Below are 27498 nucleotides of genomic sequence, written 5' to 3' on the forward strand. Positions count from 1 at the left end.
AAAATTAAAGAGGAGGAAGATAGAAAAACGTACAATTTGAGGTACATAAATAACTATCATATCTTCCTCACACCCAGCAACATTTACAATTAGGTATATACCCTTAAAAAGTTATTGCTCATAAAGACTTTAATGGAAAAGTGCAAAATATTGTTGAATATATTTTCCAAATGGTGAGAACATTGTATTTATATGTGTATAAGGTTGGAATTCGTGAGCATGTTCAATATGCAAATAAAAACCGAAAATAATATTGTTATCCTGACATTTTGAGGAATGCTTGAGAGGAGAGCAGCATGACGTTGCATTAAATTAGGTGTGAGGTAAAGGAAATTAACATTTACTCTACTCCATATCAAGCAAAAGATGTTTCTTCAGATTGGATACAATGGGTTGTAACAAGAGAGGAAATAAAAAGGACATTGGAAATAATTACTCTGTCAATCCTCAATTCTATTTAGAGTAAAGCAAGGCCTTAGAATTATAACTCCACAAAAAATCCCCAAAGTCTTTCATGAGTGTAGTAGGAAAGGAAGTTCACTAATTTGAAGTTAAATAATAATTACAACAGTTCGGGAATAGAAAATTCATTCTTTGTATTACCAATTCCAAAAAATCGGGCCAGCTAAAAATACACACGATTTACATCACTAGACCTACACTTATAACTACCCGAAAGATCCTCAATATTACTCTCCGTCATTTATGAACACATAAACTCGACGTTACACTATACTCAGATGATCTTTCCCCAAGAATGGAAGGATAAGGATAGCAGTGTTGGAAAAACAAAAACGAAGTAACAACACAGTTTATTTGGTCAACAATAACAAATTTCACACTCTAAAAAATACTTTGGATTTGCATCCCTACTCATATAAGTACATACATAATAATTTCCTTTCAAAAAACTTAACTGACTAAGTTTTTATGGATAACACTGTTTATTTTAATAAAAAAACTCAAAATCTTAAAATAGTTTGGGCTGTTTGACAGTGAGAGAAATACAAACATTAGGGTTTGAGCGGGATCCGAGGATATCCCGTCAGTAAAGGATAAATACTATGGAATTTAATTATTTCTTTTTATGTTTATAAAAAGAAATAATCTTCTTATAAATAAAGCAAAGTGTATCTGTATGATTGTATGAAAAATAGTCACATGTATATCATATATATTTTTTGATCTAAAAAATAATAATAAAGTCGTATAAAAAAAAAATTGCCCGCGTGTGGTTATCAAATCAGACGTGTATACAGGGTGTACACTATATAGCGCTCACTGATGTAAGTCATGAACATTTCGTTGATCAAAGAAAAGATAATGTAGTCGTATTACTGAATTGTTGCAGGCGTGTGCATGGGTACAAAGAGAATATTTCAGTTTTTTTTGTTATTATATCATAATTCATATGCATTTAAAGTATATGTTAAGATTTGAATCAAATCTAAACGCTGGTATGTAAAATGTCTAATAATAGTAAATTAATGAACCTGTATTTTATACTAAAGATTTTATTTTAATATTGTCTTTGCAATATAAGTATATTTACTTTTTAACCGTAACAATAAATAATATAAAAATAATTTTGTTAATATTTGATCATAACTGTAATAATTAAAACCCTGTATGAATCTTGGTAAAGAAAAGAAAAACACCGAATAAGAAAATATAATGACTAATAGATAAAAGTTTTCAAATTTACTTCAATCCATCAAAGTTCATAAAATAATATAATACACAGAGTTGAAAATCGATTGTGAACATCAATTCTTCTAAGTTGTCTATAATATAGAATTGAAAGGACAAAAGATATTCATTTTTTCAGCATCATCACTCCCCTTTAAAAAGGAAGTCCTTGGAATAGCATTGCTCACAATGCCATTCTCATTCATCAAGTTAGATTCATGGAGGTAGAATGACCTTTTTGTCATTTTGAGGACTATTCAGATTAGGGATGTTTTCAATGGATCCTCGAGGAGTGATATCTTCGTCCTGGAGTGCATTGCCATTTGGTTGATTTTTGAGTTGAGACTTGCTATCTTCACTACAGGAAGTGAGATCCTTGGAACACATTGAAGATCCTCGAATAGGTGGAATGGGCTTACCATTTAAGTTAAGAGATGATTCTTTATAAATCGTACTAGACAAAAATTGACCTAGAAAAATAAAATGTAAGGTATTTAACATAGCATATTTATTATTACCCATTTTGAGAATTACGTCATCCGAATAATTAAAATGTTACAAAAAAACAACAACTCATTTATTGATTGTACAGGGTGTAACAACGAAATCTACCACCTCAGATTTCCGCATTTTTCTTGCATATGATGCCCAAATAGGGTAGTGATTTTTTTTTGTGGTGAAGTATACATATAAATGTTTCATTTAGTAGGCAACACACCATCCTGTACTCAGCAATAGTAGATTTCAAGTCTATTTAATTTTAAAAGCAGAACGCAGGTGCGCTTCTATGATGGTTTTGGTGAATAACGATCTAGATATTAGCAATATTGATGTCTCAAAGATGACAGGGATCAACAGGAGAAGCCCCTGCCTTCTACCACGGCTCCAAACGACTGAGGATTGGCTCCGGGAGCAATGGTATGACTGAGCGTCCAAAGGTATTTGGACTCCTAGCTTCCCCGAACTAACAACCAGGAAATCCTTGATCTACTTCACCGTTCTGGAATGCAAGAATTTAGATCGGGTTATAGTTTACAGGGCCTGTACGCGGTTGATGACCTGAATCAAGGCCGTTATTGATGCTAACAGAAGCAATAGTGAGTGAGATATATATTAACAACGATTGTATCAGCTGCTCAGTTTTTGTTTTCTGAAGAAATCTTAATAAATTACCAATTTTTGTTAATTTTGTAGATAGATCAAAGGTGCCGGATCTCGTTGTTATACCCCATACATAAAAGATTATGTATATTTTACCTTTCGAGAAAGAAGGGTTAAATTTAAGGTTTAAGGATCGTCTTTTAAGGTTCATCAAATTAGAAGCAAGTGCTCTATTGTCCAATATATTTGAAAATCGATTAGAATTATGTGAAAGATGGATTCTGGGTGTATGGGATTGTAAAGTTTCTTGACCTATGGGTTGGACATACAAGGATTGTTTAATAAGAAAAATATTAGTCTTTATTTCATATTTCAATTTATTAGTTATTGTAAAAATCTTAGTTTTTAACAGTGGAATATAATAAATTGAAGAGGCGTTGTGAATAATTTTATTTCCCAATGTCCTCAGAACGTTGAAATAATTATTGAAAATATATATTACCTTTAAATTTAGATTGACTATTCTCCTCTAATTTCATGGTGTATTGACTTCCATATCCACTAGATGACCCAAAAGAATCTGAGCTCGAGCTTGAACCATCTTCATTTGTGATTGGCTAAATCAAGAAATTCATAAATGCATTGCGTGTTAAAAAGGAAGCTTCTTTGAAGAAAAAAAACAACTTACAAAACTTTGCTCAGTTTTTGGCAATTCTTCTACAGTTGGTGTTTTTAACTCATTTTCTAAATCCCTCGTGTCTGTTTTGTAATGCTCGTAAGTTTTAGTAGAAGGATCCAATGAATTTCTTTTCAGATTACACTTTTTGTTTGCACCTTTCATTTTTTCCAAATCTGTGCAATTCATGTAGATTGGATGAGGTATAACTGAGATAAGAGATTAAATATGCATATTTTTAAAATAGAATAAAAGATGATAATTAATTACCCATATCTCCTCTATCAGAATGAAAATTTGGAACACTTTGGAAATTTGAACCTGGTTTTGGAGTCGCATAATGAGGTCCAGAGTCAGTGCTTACATTTTGTGTCTTATCACTGGATAAACAACGTAAATATTGTCTGCTACAGTTCAAAGAGGGCATGGATCTATCTGCAGAAGAACATCTTTGCGACATGAAGACTCCATTCATGATTTGATTTGTATCAGATACTCGATAAAAAGGGCTGAAACAGAAATGTAATATATAACATTCAAAAGCTTTCAATTTCGATCGTGATTTCACCTAAAAGTCCTTTTAACCGTGGAAAATCCATTGATATCATTGGAAAATGAGCCATTAATGGACTCTAAATCTTCATTCTCTTGAACCAAATTTTTGGAAGCTAAACAGTGGCTCTTGCGTCTATAATTTAAATCCCAAGCCGTTGTTGAACATGGACGATGAAGAACAGCTGGATGCATATTTGTGGGTGCATTTTGAAATGAGAGGGATGAATGGGGTCTGGATTGGGATTGTTCATTACTTGGGGGTTTGTAAAACTGGGTTGTTGTAGTAGACTATGAAATGTAAAAGTATAAAGTGCTATTAAAAGAAAGCATTTATATAAATGTACAATCGATTTATATTTTGTACAATGTGGTTGGTTGAAAAAAAGTATGACTTAAGTTTGAAAATGAAGGTATATAAATGGACTCATAAACATGAGTACCCATCACTTATACACATCAAAATTATGAAATAAAATACATTATACATGTATAATTTTGTTTTAATGTGAGTAATGTTTCAAACTTTATATGTTATATATATATATATTGTGTACAAGTTGCAACAAAAATTTGATATTAATAATTTCAGAGGAAGGATTTACAGTTCTTGAGATAAGGAACATTCAACATATGTATTTTTTTTTAATGTTCCTTTAATTAGTTGGATGGAGTTGCACTGATTAAGTATAATTAACCATTTTAGTATTACATTTACTCCATCTAACCTAAACATTAGGTATTTGTACTTCTATATACCGAATATTGAACCTATAGACATTTAGTTCAGGAGAATAGTTTCTCCCAACCACGTTGTCCATTCAATAATGGAATATTCTATAGATGATCGATACATTAAAGGTGTAATTTTTGGCTACTTTAATACAAAGTACTAAAATATAAGTATTATGAGGCACATTATAGAATTAAAGTGCACACGGCTAAAATGATCAATTTTATTTTTAAAATAATCCATTTTCAGACAAAGAAATTACAACGTGTACACTTTCTTATGTAAGTTCTAACGTGTACAGACATTGCAACTTGTACAAACCATATATATGGCGTATAATTATTGAAATATGAGCGCGAAACTATTTGGGGAAGGGGTAAGTTGACGTTTGTAAAGTATTAGCAAGTTTACTAACTCGGAACTAGCTACACCTATTTGAGGTTGGTTAATAGAGTTGCAAAGGGGTTTAAAATTTCTATGAAACTTTGCTATGGGAATTTTCCAAAGATTTGGTTCTGTGATTTTGAAATGTTCCGTATACATTTAAAGGACAATATTTTTGTAACTGACGTTACTCAACTTTATTTCTTCTTGTATTAATAAATTCTAGTACTGACAGTCCGAAAGACCGATAGTCTTAAGGACCTTCCCAAAGTCTGATAGGACCAGTATTAATACTGGAAGATCAAACCTGTCAAATCTTATTGGAACACAATCTAAATGCAACGGTTTAATAACTAGAGAGTGTACACTCTAGAGTGTTTGAACATTTTATTTTCCAAAAGTAAATCATGACTGTACATCCAATCGTTTATTTCCTAAATTATATATTTATTTCTTCCATAAAAGGAAAAATAAACTGATTTCAAGGGCTAATTTTGATAATCCAAAATTAATTGATCAACCAAAAAATAAATTCAGACATTCATTAAATCATTTTTTTGATTTATTTCATAACTATTCCACTTGAGAAGTAGCCATACTTGGTCAAAAAAAGGAAGAAGAAAAATATAAATGGTTGTTTTGTGTATAAAGTAAGGTTAATAGAAATACAAGGTCATACCATAACCATTTTCCGACTGATTTTTGACTTCCACCACTTTTTTTAATAGTGACGTCAAAGAGCATATACTAATACTATTAATCATATAATTTTTAGTAATATATGTTGTTAATATACCCTTGTTATACTCTATGACGTCCAAATCTGTCTGTTTTGCCGAGCAAGCAGTAATGTTCATCAATATGAAAATTCTAGCAAGCCCGATTACATGATGGTCTTACCTTGTATTTCTAATAACCTGGTTATAGGGTAATCCTTTTTGGAGTATGCAGACGAGAATAGCCCATTGTAAGGTTTATCCGAATCTGCATGTACTGTGAGCTTTTATTAGAGATGAAGAAGTCAGAAGCTGGACATACGGTACACCTGAATTAAGACTTTTGTTAATATTAGTTCCCAGAAAAACTGAGATTAGTTTTGGATTCTGCGCACATAGCTAAATTCGATAAATGTCTTCAATTAATTTGTAAAAAATCCCCTTGGTTCGAATCACATTGTGCTTCTTGTGTAGTGTAAGTTTCTTGTCCAATGACAAACTCATCATGATAACTATTTAATGAACTATTAATTATTGAAATTTGTGGCAAATAATTAAACATTTTATCATATAAAATTGGATTAACATGAATATAAATCGCAATGACATAGCCCTGCAGCATAAATCATCATAGAATATATTTATTACATTTTTTTAGTATAGTGCCCAACCGGAAAACTATCCGTTTAAAAGTGTCTGGGCGACAATATGACATTTGGCAATGTGGCTTTTTCAATTAGGTTTTTGGTAAAGTGTCCTAGGACTAGTGTTGGATCGGTCCAAAGATTGATTTCCTATTAAGTCCTCCCCCCTTTTATTCTTTTTTTTGGTCCGATCTGTTTTAACATTCAACAGTCCTATGGACAGACACATCAGTCTTTGAGTCCTATGGGCCTAAGTATCTTTAAAGCTATTCTTCACTTATACTTAGAATTTAATAACATTAAAAATAAAAGAATAATGAACGTATAATAATAAGTTCTAGTCACTCACCTCCTACTTTAAAATATATCATTCTTGTCTTTTGAAAGAGGTCATGTTGAACAGCTGAAAGGACATAGTTTAGTAACTATGTCATTTCAGAGTTCTAGTTACGATAAAATCTGATAACAACCGGGACTAGGACTGATTTTTTTTTATTAAGACCGGACTTATAGGATTGCAGTCTTTTGAGTTTGTAAAACTGATCCAACACTACCTAGAACGGAAATATTATTAATTGATTCTAAAAAATGCAAATTTATTGAAAAAAACAAATGAAATTTCAATATTACAGATTAGTAATTTGCCAAAAGGTGACAAGTGCACCAACTAGCTCCGGATTAAGCGGAAAAACTAATTTTATATTTCCCGGCCCTTATTCAAACTAAGTAAATCATTTTCATTATTGGTTATATGGGATCATACGATAAAGTGTTATAAAGGTGTGAACGTTATACTACAAACGCTTTTCGTACAAAATTGCGGTTGGGTGGCTCAATCGTGAATTATTGTACGTGTCAAAGGAAAAAATTCGCCATATTCTACATTTTTACTATCTGAAAGGAAAAAACGGATCGAAAGCGACCAAGAAAATTTGAAACGAATGCGGAGCCGATACTCTAATGGTTTGTGTTGCACAACAGTGACTTCTACATGTTCCAGTGTATAGCCAGCGCACGCGGGAGTACAAATTTGGCCTCAATAGAGGCTTGTGAAAATTAGCTGAACGAGTTTTTTTGGCAATAGGGACAAGGTATTCTACGAGAAGGGCATTAAAATTAAAAAAATTGTTGGCAATAAGTTATCGAACAGAATCGAGGATACTTGGCTTAAATCGTATTATTATTAAACTTCTTATAAAGCCTTGAAATAAAGCAAAGGCTACAAAATTACTCTTTCCCATACAAATTATATATATAAACTCAATCTATTAGCTTACCCCATTTGGAATATTATTAATACTCATTGATGAATTTGTTGTTGAATTCGTTTCTAAAGAAGACATGGAAGCGTTTCTGGATCCCATGGAAGACAACGGAGTGGATGGCGGAGTGGAGATATATAAACTATACGAGTCATCTCCTTCATAATTACTTACATCATTCTGAACATATTCTTGAATAAATGTATCCGAAGATTCTTTTTGAGAGGTCTTCCGATTTAATTTATTCAATACTTCTTCGATTGGATAAATCTCTGTAAACATTGCAATCTCTTCAACTAAAACTGGTTTCAAAAAGGCAACAAAAGTAGAATAATGGTTTCGATTCTCAGTTAGGGCTTTCTTCACGGAGTGGCGTTCATTTTTTTTCAAAGTTTTTAAACTGAATATTTAGCTCCTTACTACATTGATCAAATAATCGTTGAAGACTTGCATCTGGAACTCTTTCTTTCCTAAGTTTCTTTTTTAATCTTAAAACCTGATCTGTTTTCTTTTTTATTTGACTTTTATTTTTCTTATAACCTAAAATATATCATAAAGAGAGTTAAAAACTTTTTTAAATTTAATTGTCGTGACCAGTAATTTTGCTGCAAACATTTCCACCTCTTGGTGATTTTACTGTATAACAATTGCCGTCTGTTTATGTCTTTATAGTATAGGTTCGAACTTTACCTTAAACCATTACTGTTGTATTTTGGGATTATATAAGAAGAAAAAACAAGAATATTCAGGACATAAAGAAAAAATATGGTAGGATGGAAACAATTGGGTTTATTTTAGTTTTCGTTTTATAACTGACTGTTCAGTTTCAAACATCATAAAATTTTATTTTAAATGCATAAATGTACCCCATATTACGGGCTATACTACTGTATACGTTTCATCAAATTGATATTAAAATTAACACATGGCCTGAATAGTCCCAGGCTTCACACATAGATGGCATTTTTTAATAAATAATCCTTCAAAAGACAGCTGTCAAAATTTCATGATAATCAGTTCATAAGTTCATAAGTTTATAAGATATTCTGCTAAATGTCACACTACTTTAGTTATTTCCATAACAATGGATCAAAAACAATTTTGAGTATTAATTTTAGACTACTTAGTGATGGGGAAAAATACTGTTTTAAGCTGAGAAAAGTGTTTTGGGGACTCCCTTCCATATATCGTATAAAAAATAATAATAATTTAAAAGAAGCCAATTTTGAACAAAAAACATAAACATGTTTTACTTGTTAAGCCCAGGACCATACTTTATGTTTTTGGGGTATTATTATATGCTTTAAAAAATATTAACTAAGAACAAAATCATTAAAATTAAAGTTCCAGAAATTTAAAGAAAATAAAATAAGTAGAACTTTCTATATTGGATCATTGTATAGAATAAATACAAAGAGTCACTTTGTCTAATGTGAAGTCAAACAGGACTAATATTGGTAAAATTGAATTAATCTATGGCTAAGGATTTCATTTTTGTAGGAAGGCGGGAACGTGATTTAAGGTATAACTGAATTTAGATCTTTTTTTAATATCAGCTACCTGTTATATAATTTTGAGGCTATACAATTAATTACTGCTATAAGGAAAAAAATTTGAATAGCATTAAAGGAGGGAAAATATTATAATTATAATTTTATTTTGTATTTTTAAAACAATTTTTACCACAGATAGACGACAATAGTTCTTACTTCAGAGGGGAAAATTAACAACACGACTACTTAGTAAATAATGAACCAAAAAACATTAGACGCAACAAGGGGTTTTCCTTCTTTAATTTCTAAACTTAGTTTTAGTTTATAAAAATGTCATCCCTATATATGGGTATGTCAACAATATATGTGATTGTTTCAGGTACTTTACTCTCATACTCCTTCATAGAGTTGTGTTTACTCCCTCTAGTGGGTCCTTAAAGAAGGTAAAATCAATCCCTCCTAACACCTTTGAGAGATTTTAATTATTCTGTTTTATTATAGAATAAATTATTTAATCAAGTAAAAATACAATATTTTCGTTATATTTGCATTATAATGAAAATAAGAATATTTTTGCAAGATATTTGTAATGCATTGAATATCTCTCTCATATATATGTATCTTATTTTGTTTAATAAACGATCGACATTTTTAAGAAAAATTACAAAAACTGACTGTCTCAGGGACCAGTTCCAAGGACTGACACTCCTAATGACTGATTGGACCGGTTCTAAGACTGGGATGGACCGGATAAATAAGGACTGACACAACAATCACTTTTCCCCTTCTCCTTTCCCCGTTTACAAGATACTCTTCGTTCCCGGATTTACTTGTTTCTTTGGTCAAGAAATTGCTTTTTTCTTCCATTTGAAGAAAAAGTCTAATGAAATTCATCATCTTAAAAAATTGACTTCTAAAGAAAATGGTAAGGTTTGACATATGTAATTAATTTTAATATCAAAATCTATTTAAGTAAAAGTTTTTTGATAAATAGTTAATAACTTTTTTAGTTATGTACGAAAAAGAAAAAGTCTTATACACTCATTTGACCCCATAAATGGCGTCAAATGGATGTACCTGACTTTTTTTATGAAACTTTCCTTTTGAGAACATCCTTTTTATAAGGGGGTTAGTGTCTAGGTTAAAAAATAAACCCCCTACAAAATAAAACGTATTCCCGATTGAGTGTAGATTCAAAAGAATAAGAAACATTTTTGTAAATGATTAACTGAAATTTTCCTTATTCTTTAATTACAAAATATTGCTGTTTAGTTGAATTTATTAAGTAAGTCAAGCAATGATAACATGGAAGCATGACATATTATTAAAGCTCATGTAATCTCTTGGGACGAGGCTCCTAACGAAAAAATACATCCATTAGACCCCATCCTACCCATTGTTTATAAGGATGAGATTTAAGAATTCTCAGATCCGAAATCCTGAGTCTATTTTGAAAGGACTAGAGCCCCCTTACTCATAGGCATGATCTTGGCAGCCAAAATGTATAGAAAGGAATGATTATTTCAGAACTAACAAGTCAAAATATAGTTTATAAGCATAATATATACGGGCAAATCTCCAAAAGGAAATAACGTTCGCAGTAAAATTACTTAGAAACCAGATATGTATTGCTTGGTGTCCGGTAAAATGATTGAGGTAAAAAGTTAATATCGTTGCATGGTAAAATCCTGGTGTACATTAACATTGTAAGACAAAATTGTTGAGGATATTATCATCGTGAAGCAATATCATTGTAAGCAATATAATCTGGAGTAATTTCATTGCACGACAATATAATCATGTGCAATTTATAATGTATTTTGACAACAAAACTATTGTATGATAAAGAAACATGCCATTTAAGACCCCATAATATAACCCAGTCCACAGGTTGTACAAGTGAACTGTTGGGCCTAAGGTAGGCCACATTAAACTATCGCCGCGTTTCGAAGCATCAAGGATCCCTTCTACTACCCTTTAATACAAAACGGCCCGCAGATTGTACAAGTGAACTGCTGAGCCCTAATGCAAGTTACATAGATTTGCCACTGCTGACTTGACTATCAAGGACCCCTTATAATATTCCAAAATTCACCCCTGACGGTTCCTTGATGCCTTGGGAGACGGTGATGGAGAATTTTAACCTTTTTTGGAGCCCATCCGCTCACCTGCACAAGCATGGGTCGAGTGTATTTTTGATTCAAAAAAGGAATTGGGCGTGGATCTATGTTTATCTCATAAATGTCTAAAATTATGTGCTGAAATTTGGTACTCTAGATCAACTCATAAATTTGAGCTAGTGTGCCAAAAATAATCCCAATCTGAGAGGGTAAAAAATACATTTTTTTTGGTTGATTTGGGACAGAATTACCCAAAATGATGTGGCTTTACCAACAGGAACTATTGTTTCACAATCATGAAAATTTTACCACACAATGATATTACTACAACGATTTTGTCCAGAAACATTTCATCATTTTACAATGAATAAAACGTACTTCTTACATTTCAAATGTTCTTTTTCCAAGAGAGTTGTACTTTTCTTCCATTCTTCTGACTTTCCTTGGATAGGGAAGGACAAACAATCCAGTAACGCCCTAAAATAATAAAATTGTATTTAAGAAAGTGAATGAGGTAGATATTTGTATAAGTCCAAACTTATCTTAAGAGGTATATTGTGTTTTTCAAAAATTAAAAAAACACTTAAAATTATTTGTGAACTACTTGAAATTAAATGAGGAAACAATTAATTTTCCGAGTTTTTCTTGTATTAATATCCTTTACACACGCAATAAATCATCTTTAATTAGAGCAACCATAGAGCTCTAAAAAATATGTTATATAATTGAGGACTTTATGTTTGATTTAAGAAAAACTATTAAAATAAAAGTTTTATTAAAATCTATTATTTATATATGAATAATAAATCTCACTTTATTCTGAGAATATTAATTAAATAGTTTAAAAAAAAAGATTCCCCCTTTTGCTATTGAATAAATACTATCTGGAATATAGAACAATAAAACAGTCAAATATATATGAATATGAAAAGATTTTAAAAGTTTTCACTCTCTCAATAGCCAACTTTTATGTGTAAATATGGTGCATTAACATAAAATTAATTTTTATCAAAAATTATAAAAAGAAAATCTCGAATTATTTTTTTACTTCGTACATAGATATAACTACATATTTCATAGACATTTTTGAGTCAATAACAGGCTTTGTATTCAAATTTGTGAGATGAGTTAAGATATTCAGTAATTTTAGCTATAGTTTAGAACCTTTAATTGATTTAGAAGACTTACAGGGCTCGACATTAAAATATGTGCCCTCTTTGGGTCCTCCAGGAACCAAATGTCGCCTTCATATAATTTTTTTAATCCTATGTAATATTAAGACAAAACCCATTCATTTAGTCTAATTTCGTTACAATGAAATAGCTATACTCGGAGCTGCCGGAGATTCTGTTCACAGAGGAAAACTATATCGAGTAAACCTCAAGACACATGACTTACAATGACTTTGCTTTTAATTTGAAATAATATTTTAAAAAGTTACATATTTTTGTAAATACGAGATAGCTACGTCGCAGATTTAATTATCCAGCCCTTTATATTGGCCTTGAGACGGTCTTTCAAACAAAATCTATGAATTTCTCATTCTTTTATTCAGACAAACAATTTGGGCTACTTATAAAAGATTAATAAGAATAATTTGTTCAAGGAAATGGATGATAATTCGATAATTTTTAGAAAAATTGTGTCTGGGTTCATTTTGTGTTGACGGACACAAATGCTAATCCACAATATTCAATAACACTTTCAACCATAGGTTAAAGTTGTTGGGAATTCCTTAACATTTCTTAAGACAGATAAAAATACAGAATTGTTACAAAGATGAACTATACCTAATAGTCTGTTTATTATAGGATTAACATAAATTAAGAATTGTACAAAATCTTTTTCATTAATTTTAGTTCAAAGGGATTCAATTGCAAGAAATAAGTTTTATTGCATTATTTAATGAACAAAATTGCTCAAAAGTGTTCGACAATTGAATAATCATATATAACTCATTAATTATATGATATTATATTAATTATTTTTTCCATAATTTTTTAGTCGCTTACTAATTTTCTAAGTAATAGACGAAATAATAGCTGAAAGTGCAACCATTTAATTATTATGTTTTCATACATTTTCATAAAGCGATCATTTTAAATCTATGTTTTTTTATTGTTAAAATATATATGAATAAATTTTAATAATTTATTGTCTGATAAAAGACCTCAATTTGTGGTTTGATTAACCCCTTAACTCCATATTTGATGAAATGGGTAAATATTTTAATTTTCTAATTTAAACATATATTCTACACGTTTTTAAATATATACCCATAAATCCTTATATATACTTGGCATTTCTGTATTTTAAAACTCACCCAGCTAAAGTTTTCATTCTCGATTCCAAAGCTCTATGTCGAATAACAATCCTCGTCAAACTGGTTCCAATATCACGCGTATTACCTAAAATAATGAGTTATAAATAAGAGTCTTCCTCACATTAAGTCAGTAGTTATAGGTTTTAAACAAGTGCCCAAAATACTAAAGTGTATGATTATTTTTTGGGCTGGTGAGTCGGGTATTTTTTATTAGTAAGAATTGGACTCCAAGGGAGGGCAAATATATTTTTTAGATAAAGTTGATTCTTTGAAACCATGGTAATTAAAGTATTTAATAATTAAAAACGCCAAAATAGAATTTTTAAATTGAAAAATCAATTCAAATGAAGAAAAATCTCACAGCTTCTCGCCACATTTTCTTTTATTGCATTTCATCCCGTTTTTGTCAAAAAATACACATAGCTACCCACTCATTACTTACACTGCACCTATATAATAAAAAATAATAATAACAGTTTGAGAAACAAAAAAAATAATATGATTTGATGAGCAAGAGAGTACACGTTTCTACATACCACCTAAAGTCATATTCATTTTTTTAAATGTTATATAAAGTACTTCCTCCCGTTTTTTTAATATGAGTTAAATTAAATATCTGCAAGATTTCAATTATTTTATACAGTGCTCTCTGTATATTAAACTCCCTTTTTTATCTTTATACTGTTTTAGTATAATAATCAGGGAGCACTTTATACAGTGCAGCCGGTCACGTATTTTCAAAACATTCATAATAAATTATTTTTTATTTGGTAGAATACTCCTTAGTTGAGTTAATGTGACTTTTTATCGGAATTTTCACGAGAAATTAGAAAGATTTTTTGTCTCATGGTTATATAGTGAAATCCCTCATTCCCTTTGTGGCAAATCATTTTAGATTGAAGGAAGCAAGAGTTAATGTTATTATAAATATTCAGGAATTTAACTTTGATTCATCTATGGAGATTAATAATAATGAATCTAACTTTAGTAGAGGTTAAGCAATGAGTGTGTGTAGCTGAAACTCCCTCAAGCAGTGCTCTAGAGACTAAGGTACTAGCTGGCTCACCACGTCATATTAAAAAAAGTCTCAAGTTGTTATCATTAGTGATTAATTCTTATGGAGAGAACGTTTTAGTTTCGACTAAAAAAGTGTGAGTACCCTCATGAAAAACAGAGTAAGACTAATGCTTTCTTGGGGACTTATTTTCCATATTATTTAAGCAAAGCTTGTCTGTTGGTCGACGCCTAACTACCCAGTCAATACTAGGTAATACTGCTAGCTAAAAATATCACACGTATTGTAATGTAATATTTCAAATATAAATGAGTAGTTCTTATAGTTTTATAATCATTCTACACTTGCATCTCGTCACATATTTTATAGTCAACTTATTGTTTAACTTATAAAACTTGCTTTATTGAGGTTTGCGAAAGGAAAGTCATGTTGCTGCACGCTGTATTAAGACTTAAATAAGTTCAAAAATATAAACTATTTCCCACAAATGCCGTATAGAAAACATCCTTTGAATTTCATAAAATAGTTATGCCTAAGAATTTCAATTAAAATATATAATTGACTACGTACAAATTTAAAAAAAATATATTTAGAAATATCTTTTCAAACAAATGTCGCAATTTAATAATGAAAATCCATAACAAAAGTCATTAACACAGACGCTGAATATTATGGGGCGAGTCAATGTTTTGCAAACATTCTACAACAATTATTGTAATAAGAAACTTATTTATACAGCTGTGAAGGAATAAAAAAAAATAAAACAATTATTAGACAATAATTGTGTTTTTATGAGAGCAAAGGTCTTTTTCAAGGCCATTAATGTAATATTAACCGTTCATCAAGTCCATTAAAAATTGTTATTACTGTTGTTTTACTTTCAATTAGTTTTTACTTGACCTTATACATTAAGTATGAAAGGTAAATGAACTAAATATATACAAAATAGTGCTTCAGTAAGCATTTGTTCTATGTATTGCAGGCTTTTATATCTAATAAGGGAGGACCAAGCTAAATAAATATATTAGCCAAAAGTTAGTTTGACAGTCTTTAGCTTGTTGTTTAAAAATGGCGCATGCAGAGAAGAATTTTCCGAGAAACCTCTACTTATGTGAGTAACATATGTAAAGCACTGTTATGTATTAAATAAAATATTATCATAAAATTTTAAGAATGATTCTCCCTGCATTCCCTGGTATGTATCATTGCACACTTTAAAAAAAAGGGGGAATATAAGCTATAGAATAGAAAAAAATATTCAATTATATTCTCTAAATCTTATAATCTCCTTTTAAAAAAATCTGTAAATATGCTGCTAGATAAATTCTTAAAGTTTTACGGTCTTTACTTTTTGTTTTATAGAAATTAGTCGTTTGTTAGTAAAAAAAATCGTTTTTAGAAAAATATATAATTCCCCCCACACACACAGACATTTGCATAAAAAATATAAAATAAGTACAATATAATATAAACATATTATATTTTTACTTAATTAAATAATTTATTTTATTGTCTAACAGAAAAATTAAAAATACCCTCAATGACGTAAAGAGGATCGATTTACCTTCTTTAAGGACCAAAAAATGGAATGGACTAGACTGTGTCCTATATAAGGACTGACACAACACTATTTTACAGGTTAGCTGATTTTCGACTATACCTATCTAATTTTTGGTTGTATGGCTTGAAAAATATCATTTAGGTAAAAAATGTAAAGCTTTGCTGATCTTTGCAATAGATTAGCCGATTTTTTTGTAATGTCAGAAATATATGTAAATAAAAAATTAAAGTTTCGATTTTGGTTGTGTAAATTGATTACATTCAAATTTAAAGCTTCAATGCAATAGCTCAAAGCACTGTCAGAGTTGGATAAATCTTATAGCATTACTAAACAGGTGGGAGAAAAAGTGGTCATTTTTTCTTTTCTTAAAAAGGAAATAAGTTAGTTTTTTCTAAAAAAATTCAAAAAAGTTCTTAGAGCAAGAACGGGAGATTGAGGGGCAATTATCTTTTTTCTTTTGTAGACCGCCTCTTGTTTTTTCTAACATTGTTAAGTAAAAATACATTTTTAATTGGAGCATCCTCAATTTTACTGCTGAAACTTTGAAAATAATATATTAAGCACCCTTGAAAATAAACCCCTGAAACTATAAACTATTAAATATATTAATATCGTTTGTTGTTGAAACTAGCCGATTTTAGAAGTGCATAGTCAATTTTGCTTAAAACTGCCTGGCAATACAGCTCAGGGAGTGGAATTATTTTGGCGACTGAGGGTTGAGGCTGGAGGAGATCATTATAAATCATTACAGTATAATCATTTTCCGGAATATCCTGAACAGAAGTTGTAGTGTGTAAATCCGTCTCTCCTCACGAATTTTTACTCATGAACATCGACGACCTTGCATAATAAGTGAACTAGGAATTAAGGACAAAAAGTCGTAGTGTCTTACATAATTATCTCCTCGGGCCTCATTCCTTAGTACACAGATCGACTGCGAGCATCCCCCCCGACCGATATACATCATAAGATACCTTATCACAACTTCTTCCATATAATGAGACCTTCCATCTATTTTCCTGATCCTTTGTCAGGGCATATGCAGGATTTTCTATATATCTGCTTTTTTTTTTTTTTTTTTTGGGGGGCTGCTTTGTTTTTGGAATTCTTTTTTTAAAAAAAATCAAAAAATTGCAATTTTTTGAAAATAAATATGAAAAATTAATTTTTCTTAAAGTTTTAATTAAATTAAACTTTAAGAAAAAATACTTCAAATATTACATATTTTGGAAAAAAATTCAAAAATATAGAGTTTAAGACAAAAAATTAAATTTTTGGACAAAAAAAAATTTCAAATATAAAATTTTTTGAAAAAAAAAATTTAATATTAAATTTTTCGGAATTTTTTTTCTAAAATCTACTGTTTTTCTCAAAAAATTTCAAAAATATTTACTATTTGAAAATTTTGTATATTTGACATTTAATCTAGAACTATTAACAAAAAAAAAAGTTTTTTTTTTTTATCAAAAATTTAATGTCAAATTTAAATTTAAAAAAAAAATGTCTGTACAGGTTGTAACTTGTATAAGCAAATTGTACAAGTTTATGTTTTTTCCATCTTAAATAAAATATGATAAAACAGTTATTATGTATTAGTGAGCAATACAACCCTGGATATTTGAACTTGATAACGTGCCGCATTATATTAATAATTTGTATTAAAATAGCCAATAACTACACCATTAATATATATTGATTTTCCATAGAATATTCAATTACTGCATTAAACCATGGATTACTTAACATCAGGGTAAACTATTCATTCTTCTAATCACTCAACCTCTATATTGTAAACAGTCTGGTTTTGATTCATTAAGTTATATTATTGTATCGTCAATCAGTTAATTTTCATAATAAGTTATCATTCTTCCTAGATGTGAGATATGCCTTCAACTTGCTTGATTCCATGTTTCCACGTTAGAAAAATATCTGGTTGAAAGCTCAAAGATAATGAAATAAAAACTTCGTTATATAAATTTCCAATATCAAACATGAAAATTCTTAATAAATGGAAATCAGCTAGATTTGATCAAGACTGATGTTGAGTAATCCATGATAGGATTTTCAAATGAAATAATAATTATAGAACTGAGTAAGAAATTATAATTATATTCTAGCATGCTATTTTATAGGTGAATTAGGCTACATCGGAGTGATCATTGATCAACGTAATTATGAGTTATTCCAATTGAAGAAGATTCATAGCAGTACTATCTATATATAATGTATTAAATAAATATCAGGAAGTAAAGGTTGAACTTGCCGTCACAATAAATTATATTCATAATCAGTTAAAAATGAAAAGAAATGTCAATTCAACTTCATTATGTGCCGTATCGTCAGTTCGAGTAGTGGTCATAATAACGATTTGTTGCAGTAAAATAGGCAAAAGATGGACTAATGGTGAACATCTTGAGTAATCCACACTAAGGTTCTTAATCCATAATATAAGTTTAAAATTCCAGAGGTTAAAGGTACATATTCAAGCTCTATATATGTAAAAGGGAGGAGGATGTATCTTCGATAATAAATTCTTAAAAAAAAATGAACCATAAGCATATACTCATAATGGAAATCCAATCAGAAACGCTATTTTAACCATATTAATCAATTAGAAAAGGGAAATCAAACAAATTTTACTTTGAAGTCATCTATAGATGAAAACAAGTTCATCAAGAGACGCTCTTCTCCAATACAGGAGAAATATGATGAACTATTAAGGAACCGACAATCTCATTATTATGTTATGGATATTCCCTCAGAAAATGTTTCCCTTCGATGAGGTTTAATAAGAAGTTTTCTACCAAACGAAGTATTAGAGGTGATATGTGATCAGAAGTTAGATTTGAAAAGGCTTGAAGGAAATCCTGTACAAAAAATTAACTCTTTCTTCGGCAGAATTTATTCATACTTGACAATTGCTTCTGGAGCACTCTTTCAAGTTTCAAAACCGAAAAATAAAATTTTCGGGCAAAATATTTTACCAAACGATCCACAATTTCATGATGGATGACTTAAATCACAGATGAGAGTTTTTAATGGAAGATGGGATACGTCCCTGTCATTGCGCTTATGATTCATTACATTTTTTCACGAGTTAATTCTTCTCTTCTACAATTAATATTTAATTGAATAATTATTTATTTTCAAGGCTCTGTCGAGGAGGTTGTGTGACTGATTTATATCCAAATTTCTAGTAATATATGATTAACCTCGTTTAAAGTACTGATCATTCCACATTTAAAATTATTAATTTCATTTTTTGGTTTCAACTTGTACAAGATTGCAATTTGTACAAAGTATATATATATTGGGGGATTTTCTTTCTTTGAAGAAATTTTGGCTATATATAGCAACAGTCTTAAAACAATTTCACTCCACAATTTTAGAAAAACAATATTGAATAAAATACTATGGAAGATTTTAATATTATGAAATATTTTTAGATTGTAAAAAAATGCGTGGAAATAAAATGACAATGATAGTCTGGAAATATTAAAAGATAAATAACAGTTGGTAGGATTGACTTATTTGGCTAATTACAAAATGATTTCAAGCCTTTTTTCAGTTTCTTTTTGGAGGAAATTTTGCTTTAAACAATAAAAGTAACGACATGTAAAGCTTTAAAAGAAAGTGCGAAACGAATCATGATGTAATCAATATTAGTACAAAGTACTTAATATTACTCCATAACTAACTATTCAGCCCCTATGAATTGACCCTTAACTAAGAATTTAACACGGTAAATTCTGCGACTGGAAAAAAAGTTGGAGTGACGTCATCAGCGGTGTCGTAAAAAGCGATATTCTGCCTGAGAAAAAAGACCATGGATCCCTTCAAGCTAACAAGCATGTTTTGCTACTTTGTTAGAAAAAACTCAAGCTTTTCTAACAACCTATTGTCATGAATAAAGAAATTAGTATTTACCATATTGTATAATATTATGTTGAAAGTAGAAAATACATATACGATACCGAAAATGCAATTAATTATTATTTAATAGTAACAGTGTTATAACTTTTTCCCCATTTTTTTAATTAATTTTTTTTTATCGCAGTTGTGAAAAAGTATCCAAGGGGTCAAAATTTTTATGCATTTCTTAAATAGAGAACAAATAACGTTAATAATATTAATCCGTGTTTTATACCTATAACTTTTTTTATTAAATTTACTTAAGTCAATAAAAGAAATTACCTTTTGTACTTGAAGCAGCGTCTGCAATTTTTTGAAAGCTATCCAAAAAAGAACTCAAAACGGTGATGGTATTTCTGAAAAAAGAAAAATATATATACATACACTCATTTTATAGTAACAGTCTTGGTTGGTTTATCTGTAAGTCTTAAAAACAGAGGCAAGGTGCAATGTTAATAGTGCACCTGGACTTAGATCAAAATATGTTTATGATATACAATGGTGTTGTATTAATAAAATATTGTATGCGTATGTATGTAGCATTGAGCGTGTATACAGAGTGCACTGTATATAGTGCTCCCTGATATATATATAATATTTTTGATCAAAAAAATAACTATGTAATTGTATTAATAAAATATTGAATATGTTGCACTCTTTCTGTATATTTATTTTTTATCTCTTCCTGATGTATATCATAATTCAAATACATTGTCAGTATATGTTAAGATTTGAATAGAATATAAACGCTGGTTTGTAAAAATGAATTAAATATTGCAGGCGCTTTGTTCGGCGAGCACTGGTTTGTGTTTATAATTATTCTTTCATTCTTGAAGACAGAACACATGAATATGATTATTATGTGATGAGCAGTTACGTGTGAGTGTGCTTATAAAAACGGAGAGTAACATTGACGATTTCTTCGGGAGTTATCTTCTTTTTAATAGAAGCAAAATTTGTTTTCTAGCCTGAAGCCTAATTTCTCTGATCAATGCAGGGCACTAATTCTAGCACAGGATAAATGAAAAAAGTTTTCTTTTGCAATTGTATTTGATGAGGCTAAGCTAATGGAAAGACTGAAGATTCTAAATTACCTTTGTAAATTGCACTTAAAATGTTTTGCGTCAACATAAAACACTATTGAACAAAAATCAAGAAAAAGAAAAATCCCGATATATTTTATTTATTCATATATACTGGGTGTTTTTTTAAACCCCGAACAAGTTTATACCTTAATATCTTGCCAACTTTGAAATCTACATTAATAAAAGTGTGCTCATCAGATTCACGTGGAAAAACTTAAGAACAGTCTAAGAAAAAATAAAAAAATCTGAAGATGTCTTCTGAATGCAAACGTCGTACAGCCTTTACTGTGTCCTTCCGTACAGGACGCACGCCCAAGAGATTATTGAGCTTATAAAGTAGCTTAAATCAATTGTTTACGATGTTGGCAAGGCTCTCAATGTGTATGATCGATCGAGAAGACCTACAAGGAAGACTCAAAATCGTTTTCGGCGTGCGTCCTACACTGCTGAATCCTTGCAGGCTTCTATTCACGAGACAAAGGACAACATGGACAAGGAGTTCATCATTTAGGCTTGTGCCAGGTCCAAGGCCAGGTTGGAGGCTGTGGTTGAATCTGGATGAGTGATTGACTTCACTATCAACCCTTACATATAAGAGCACAAGATTTGTGAATTACCAAATTTATCTGGGAAATAAATTGTATATCCTTAAAATATCTAGATTAAAATCCTCACCATGTACAAATGTTCCATAGACATTCAATAGTCAATAATATTATATTTATTTAAATTTGTGGTATGAGTGAATATACACATGAATTTTACCTCTACATTAAAACCCTTATTTGATATAAAAAAGACTTATATTGACATTTTTTGTTGAGACGATCAATTTGAATTAACTCAAGTACAATTTGTGGGACACCCAAAGTGTTATTAATAATTTCCCAAAATTGATGCTTTATGGTCACAAAAATATAATGACAATGAAAAAGATGTAATTGTATCGTGTATAACGCGTGCGGATCTAAACAGTCCTTTTATTTAACAGCACAGTTCTCAAATTAACACGGAGAAAATAGTTATCGCTCTAAAAGAAGACTTAATAAACTCATTTGTGTTAAAAATGAGCACATTCAATGTCATTTTTACGAATTACAATGCCCATTTAATTGGTTAGATGGAGTTGCACTGATTAAGTATAAGTAAACATTGTAGTATTACAATTACTCCATCTAACCTAGGAACCTTTTGGTGAAATCCATAAACATAAAGTATATTTCTTTCTCTAGGAATCACCGGGGTGCGATCGTCCGCACATCAAGCTCAAGAGAATAACTCCCGAGCGTGTTGGCAAAACTTTTTTTTACTTTTTCTCTACATTCTTGGCAATGGAACAAACGATTTCAATTTTTTTTATAACTGTCTCTAAAACTGTTATTTCAAGTATAATGAATAAATTTAAATCAAAACATTTAAAAAAAAATTAAAAAAATTGTTATTGAAGGAATATTCGTCATTTTACAAATCCCTGCCCATGTATAATTCATTTTTAGGCTATTAATTGTGGTTATCTCAATTCTACTGTTATTGTTGGATGGATTTCGGAGAATTGTATTTTTTCAGAAACTCTTAGGATATCTTTTTGATTTACTTGTTATAAAATTTTCTAAGTTTGAAAAGTAAATAACTAAAATATCCATGTAGTTTGAAATTTAAATTTATTCAACTCATTGTCGTGAAAACTTCTTCTTGGAGATAAAATTTCGATTTCCTAAAAAATGATACATAAATTTTCTTGAAACGTTAAAAATAGATAAATATAGACATCAAATAATATTAAATATCTGAAAAAAGTTTTGGGACGATTTTGTCCAAACAATCATGTTTTTATAAGCCTGCATTTAAAAGGAATAGCAATTTATCACGACGTTACGTCACATATACAAAAATTTACACTGTATCAAAAAATTACCAAAGTTGCCTGCTGTCGATGTTTCAGCTTCTTTTCTTTTCAACGGTGTACTGAAAATTTACAAATTGATGAGCTCTTCATTTACTGCGAACAATTCCAAAAAGTTATGGAATAATAATGGCTTCGTTCGAAAAAGGTGTAACAACCAATTGATTTTTCCCGTTTACTTTTCGGAGGAAAGGTTGCGTGATAAAATAAAAGTAATAATGTACTATATTTAGTGTCAAAATGAATGTTAATATTCTTATTTTTTTTATTGTTGTTAAGGAAAAAAGGTTTATTTGCAAAATTGTAGTAGGAACTGATACTTTGTAATATGAAATGAAGCTACATTTCATTGTGTATAAGTAATATTTATTCATTTGAAAAATACAATTATCAAGAAAATATATAACCCTTCTCCCGACAAATTAATGATACTATTCAAATGATCAAAGTTATTTGGAATAAATTATATTATAATTAGAGATTATAAATCTTTTATATTTCCATAAAAAAAATTACACCCCACGAACTTTTATTAAATTCCAAAAGTTGAATATTTTTTTCTTCTAAATTAATTAAATTAGATGAATACTTATGTTTTTGGACTAGTTTTGTGTTTCAGTTTGAAAATCCTATACCAGTTTGAGAATGTTATGATTTTTAAGGGCCCTCTACATATGTAAGTTTGGTCTGGAATAGTTTTAAAGAAAATTCGGTCTATTTCTGTTCGTAAAGAAAAGTTAGGTTTGGATCAGTCATACATAGAGAAATCTGTCTCATTAAAAATTCCATGAATTATTGATGTAAGGGTGTCTGCACGATTTTACTGGGGGGAGGCTTGGTCGATATCCTTTGAAAAAAATTCAAAAAATTAAAATTTAATGGAATTAAAAAAAAATATATATTCATAGCTATTCACAAAAAGAATGTTAAAAAAATCATAGCTATTCATAGAAAATTAATTTTTTGGAAAATGAATTTTAAATTTTTCGGTAAAAAATTTGCAAAATTCAATTTCAAATATTAACTTTTTTTGATTTTTTTTTCAAAAATACATAGTTATTCACAGAAAATTTAATTTTTTTGAAAAAAAAATTCAAAAAAATTAATTTTTGAAATATTAAATTAAAAAAAAATTGAAAAATTAAATTTGTTGGAATTTTTTTTCAAAAATTTATAGCTATTCACAAAAAATATAGTTAAATTTGTGTTACTCTGCTGTATAATATGCCCCAATGACGATAAATTTTTCTTGTAAAAAGCAAAACTTCCTTTTTTTGGAGGAGGGGGCTACATCCCTTCCAGCCTACCCCTACAGACACCCCTGTAATGACTAAGGTTGTGTTACACTATATTATACATTGAGCTACTATGACGTGACATGAAGTTAAATATGTTGGATAAATCATATTTGGGCAACCCATAAATCAGGAGTGGGGAAAAAAATCGATCCACGTTTTAAAAACAGTTAGGTTTTTGTTGCAGTCTGAGATTGGGATCTGGACCAAAGTATAAGTCCAAATCGGTAAAGAAAAAATGACTTCAGACCAAATTGAATAAAAAATATGCACTTCCTTTTTTATTCTAACATAGGGAATTTTCAATAATTACCGCCTAATACTTGTTGAAAAGCTTTTTTTACATGCACCTAGAGCAAAACTGTGAGGAAACAAAGACCGTTTCGTCAATATTTGTCCTATGTAGTCGTCGACATCGGTGTCACCTTTATTATACCACACAATCTTTACTCCGAAAAGAAACAAAATTAAGTATACCCAATTGACCAATTCTTCCCAACTAGTGTTGTGTCGGTTCTTATCTATTCGTTCTAGTCCAGTCCTACAACTTGTCCTTTCAGTCTTTGGGACCGGTACTTAAGACATTCAGTCCTTGGGACCGATCCTATAAGATATGTATGTATTTAAATTCCTATTTTCATTATAATTCGAACATATTATATTTTTACTTTGTTATACCTTTAAAAAATAGTTTTTTAAATTCTAAACTCTTCTTCAGGTTGCAAATACAACAAGTCCAATGTCATATTTTGAGAGAAAATCAGCTTATCTGTCATGGCGTTCATTAAATTAGTTGTGAGATGACGGAAATAAATACAAGTTCCACTCCATATCAAGCAAGAACATAGGATATAATTACTTCATTTTTGACACTAAATTCTACTCTAAGTTCAACAAGGCCTTCTATGTATATCGTTTCAGCGTTACTCTCCGTCATTCATAAGCATAAGCGCTCGTGTGTACACTTAATGTTTAAATTTTCTCTCCTCAAGAGTTAAATAATTAATATAATAATTTTATAAGCAACAACATGCTTAGAATTTACAGTCCTAACTATACTTTTACCCTAGCTTTTTAAAGTATGTGAATCATAACTATTTAGAAAATTTTGTTTGTTGGGGGTTTGACATTTACTTGCTTGTCTAAATATGTTTTACATTTTTTTACATGCAAGTTGATGTAAGTCTGAGTAATCAAAATTAAATCCTGCTTTCAATATGCTTTCTTTACTTTCATATAATGAAAGTCTTTTTGTTACATACTGTTGCCTATTGGGATCCAGTTTATTCAGGAGGCAAGGGAAGTAGGTACAATTAGGTAAATAGGTGCTACAATGCATTAAGTTATTGGTTTATACCACTGAAACTTCTTTATATTTAACCCTCCGTTAGTGGACTGTTGTATATTATAGGTGGAGATGAAAATTGCATTTATTTTGTGCATGTTAAAAAAAAACCGAAAAATCATTATGGTAACTCTGTAGCTTAGCTGTTAAGACGTTTCTTTACATTAGCTACAATCAGGTTCGACTAAAGAGGAGGAGAAAAATAAATAAATAAGGACATTGGCAAGAATTAATTTGATGTCGATTTTCAATTCTACCGAGTAGAATTAATTAATTAACATAGAATTTCAACAACACTAATACTATAAATAGATGTGTGCCTGAGCTCTTTGATCATTAATGCAGCCGCCCTTATCAGTAATGATGGCTTTCAGGAGGTGGTGGAAGGCCTTGTACCCGCTGCAGATGTAGTCCTCTGTCATGGCGTCCCAGTGCTGACTGACAGTGGCTTTGAGGGCCTTGGTGCTTGGATGGAGGTGACTACAGGCCTTCTCCAATTATAACTTTGCATTAAATCTTCGTGGTTACTCCCCATCTTTTATGAGCCCACACAAATGTTAATTAAGGGTTTGAATGTAATTGAAAAGGAATAATGACAACAGCTTAGGAAAAGAAAATTAATTCTTTTATAAAATTTGGAGATCTCGCTCATAAGTAAATTTTTATTAACTATAGCTGTCATCATTATTCTTTTATTGCTAAGAAAGAAGAAAAGTATACAATAATCACTAGTGCTTGAAAGACAAAGAGTAACACTGACAATTTGTTTTGGAGTCATAGGTGAAAGTCCTTTTTGGACTGGGAGTATAATTAAGGATCGATATTGGAGTAATTCCTGCCTATATTATTGCTAGATACAGAATGGGGTTCCTGTTTATTTCATTTATCCAATAAATGTTGGCAACTAAATAAATGAAACGCCATGACAGCTAAGCTGCTCTCCTCCCAAACATTCTTACAACTGTCAGGGTGACAACTTTAATTTTTTTGGAAAAACATACGGGCGGGTCATATTATTTTAATCTCTGGACATGAGCTTTAGTTACACACGCTCGTTGTTACCAAATAAATTCGTTTTCAACTTATAAATAAGTATTAAGATACACTTCACCTATTTAATATAGATATCATAAATTTGGGGGGATGGGGTCCATAATTTACGGGGACTTATACGATCTCAGCGCCCTAAAGCAATCTATAAGGAAGAACTCTACGGATAAGAATACAATTTATTATACATTGTTGTATTTGTACGATAATGCTGTGATATAAAGGATGCGACCTCTATTTAACAACCAGCACAATTTTTCTAATAATTTATTTTCTCCCAACCTAATTGTCTAAATCATGCCAAATGAAAGCTGAATCAATCTTTTTTCATAGTTATTCTATGTTATTGCCTTCAGTATCAGTAAAATCCCCGACTTGATTTTGGAAACGGAAGCAGGTCTTGATGACAGTCTCCTATAGGAGATTCCAGAATATATCATGGGTCCTGGACATTCCATCCGATTTTGAGTTGCAGGATGAACTGTTGGTGTGTCGCTCAATGGCACCTTGCACAATTACGCCCAAGGGTTAGAGCTCCAGTGTCCTTGGAGGACAACCACTGGGTCCAACAAAGGGGGAAAAAAAATCAGCCAACCAAATCAACGTTTTTTTTTTTTGCAGTGTGACATGCAACAGAGT

General features: G+C 30.2%; 2 protein-coding genes across 3 annotated transcripts in view; both read right to left on the reverse strand.

Annotated features, from left to right (window-relative positions):
* Positions 1-1498: 1498 nt before the first annotated feature.
* Positions 1499-8039, reverse strand: LOC121132490 (uncharacterized). Of its 2 annotated transcripts, XM_040727897.2 has the most exons (7): positions 7773-8039; positions 4035-4309; positions 3737-3975; positions 3479-3675; positions 3293-3407; positions 2947-3102; positions 1499-2159 (listed from the first exon to the last, which is right to left on the reverse strand). In XM_040727897.2, exons 1-7 carry the CDS (start codon positions 8037-8039, stop codon positions 1906-1908), a joined length of 1503 nt encoding a protein of 500 aa, XP_040583831.1. In that variant the 3' UTR covers positions 1499-1905. The 2 variants fall into 2 exon arrangements, with proteins under 2 accessions (XP_040583831.1, XP_040583832.1); XM_040727898.2 differs by lacking the exon at positions 2947-3102 and having other exon boundaries at positions 1687-2159.
* Positions 8040-8133: 94 nt separating this feature from the next.
* LOC121132491 (protein MTSS 2-like) overlaps positions 8134-27498 on the reverse strand; it is a 94378-nt gene continuing 75013 nt past the window's right edge. The window contains exons 3-6 of the mRNA XM_040727900.2: positions 20464-20537; positions 13694-13778; positions 11756-11847; positions 8134-8297 (exon numbers count right to left, since the gene is read on the reverse strand). Of these exons, the coding sequence (XP_040583834.1) occupies positions 8134-8297; positions 11756-11847; positions 13694-13778; positions 20464-20537 (415 nt within the window). The remainder of the gene's footprint in view (positions 8298-11755; positions 11848-13693; positions 13779-20463; positions 20538-27498) is intronic.

Source organism: Lepeophtheirus salmonis, chromosome 2 (genome assembly GCF_016086655.4).
Source record: "Lepeophtheirus salmonis chromosome 2, UVic_Lsal_1.4, whole genome shotgun sequence".
Lineage (NCBI taxonomy): Eukaryota > Metazoa > Arthropoda > Copepoda > Siphonostomatoida > Caligidae > Lepeophtheirus > Lepeophtheirus salmonis.

What these genes read in the sequence shown, in the direction of transcription:
- LOC121132490 (XM_040727897.2), bottom strand. Translation starts at nt 8,039, where the DNA reads ATGTTTACAGAGATTTATCCAATCGAAGAAGTATTGAATAAATTAAAT. An exon ending in ACGGTTAAAAGGACTTTTAG is followed by an intron (nt 3,976 to 4,034) that starts GTGAAATCACGA and finishes TTTCTGTTTCAG; the next exon opens with CCCTTTTTATCGAGTATCTG. An exon ending in TAGTCAATCTAAATTTAAAG is followed by an intron (nt 3,103 to 3,292) that starts GTAATATATATT and finishes TCCAACCCATAG; the next exon opens with GTCAAGAAACTTTACAATCC.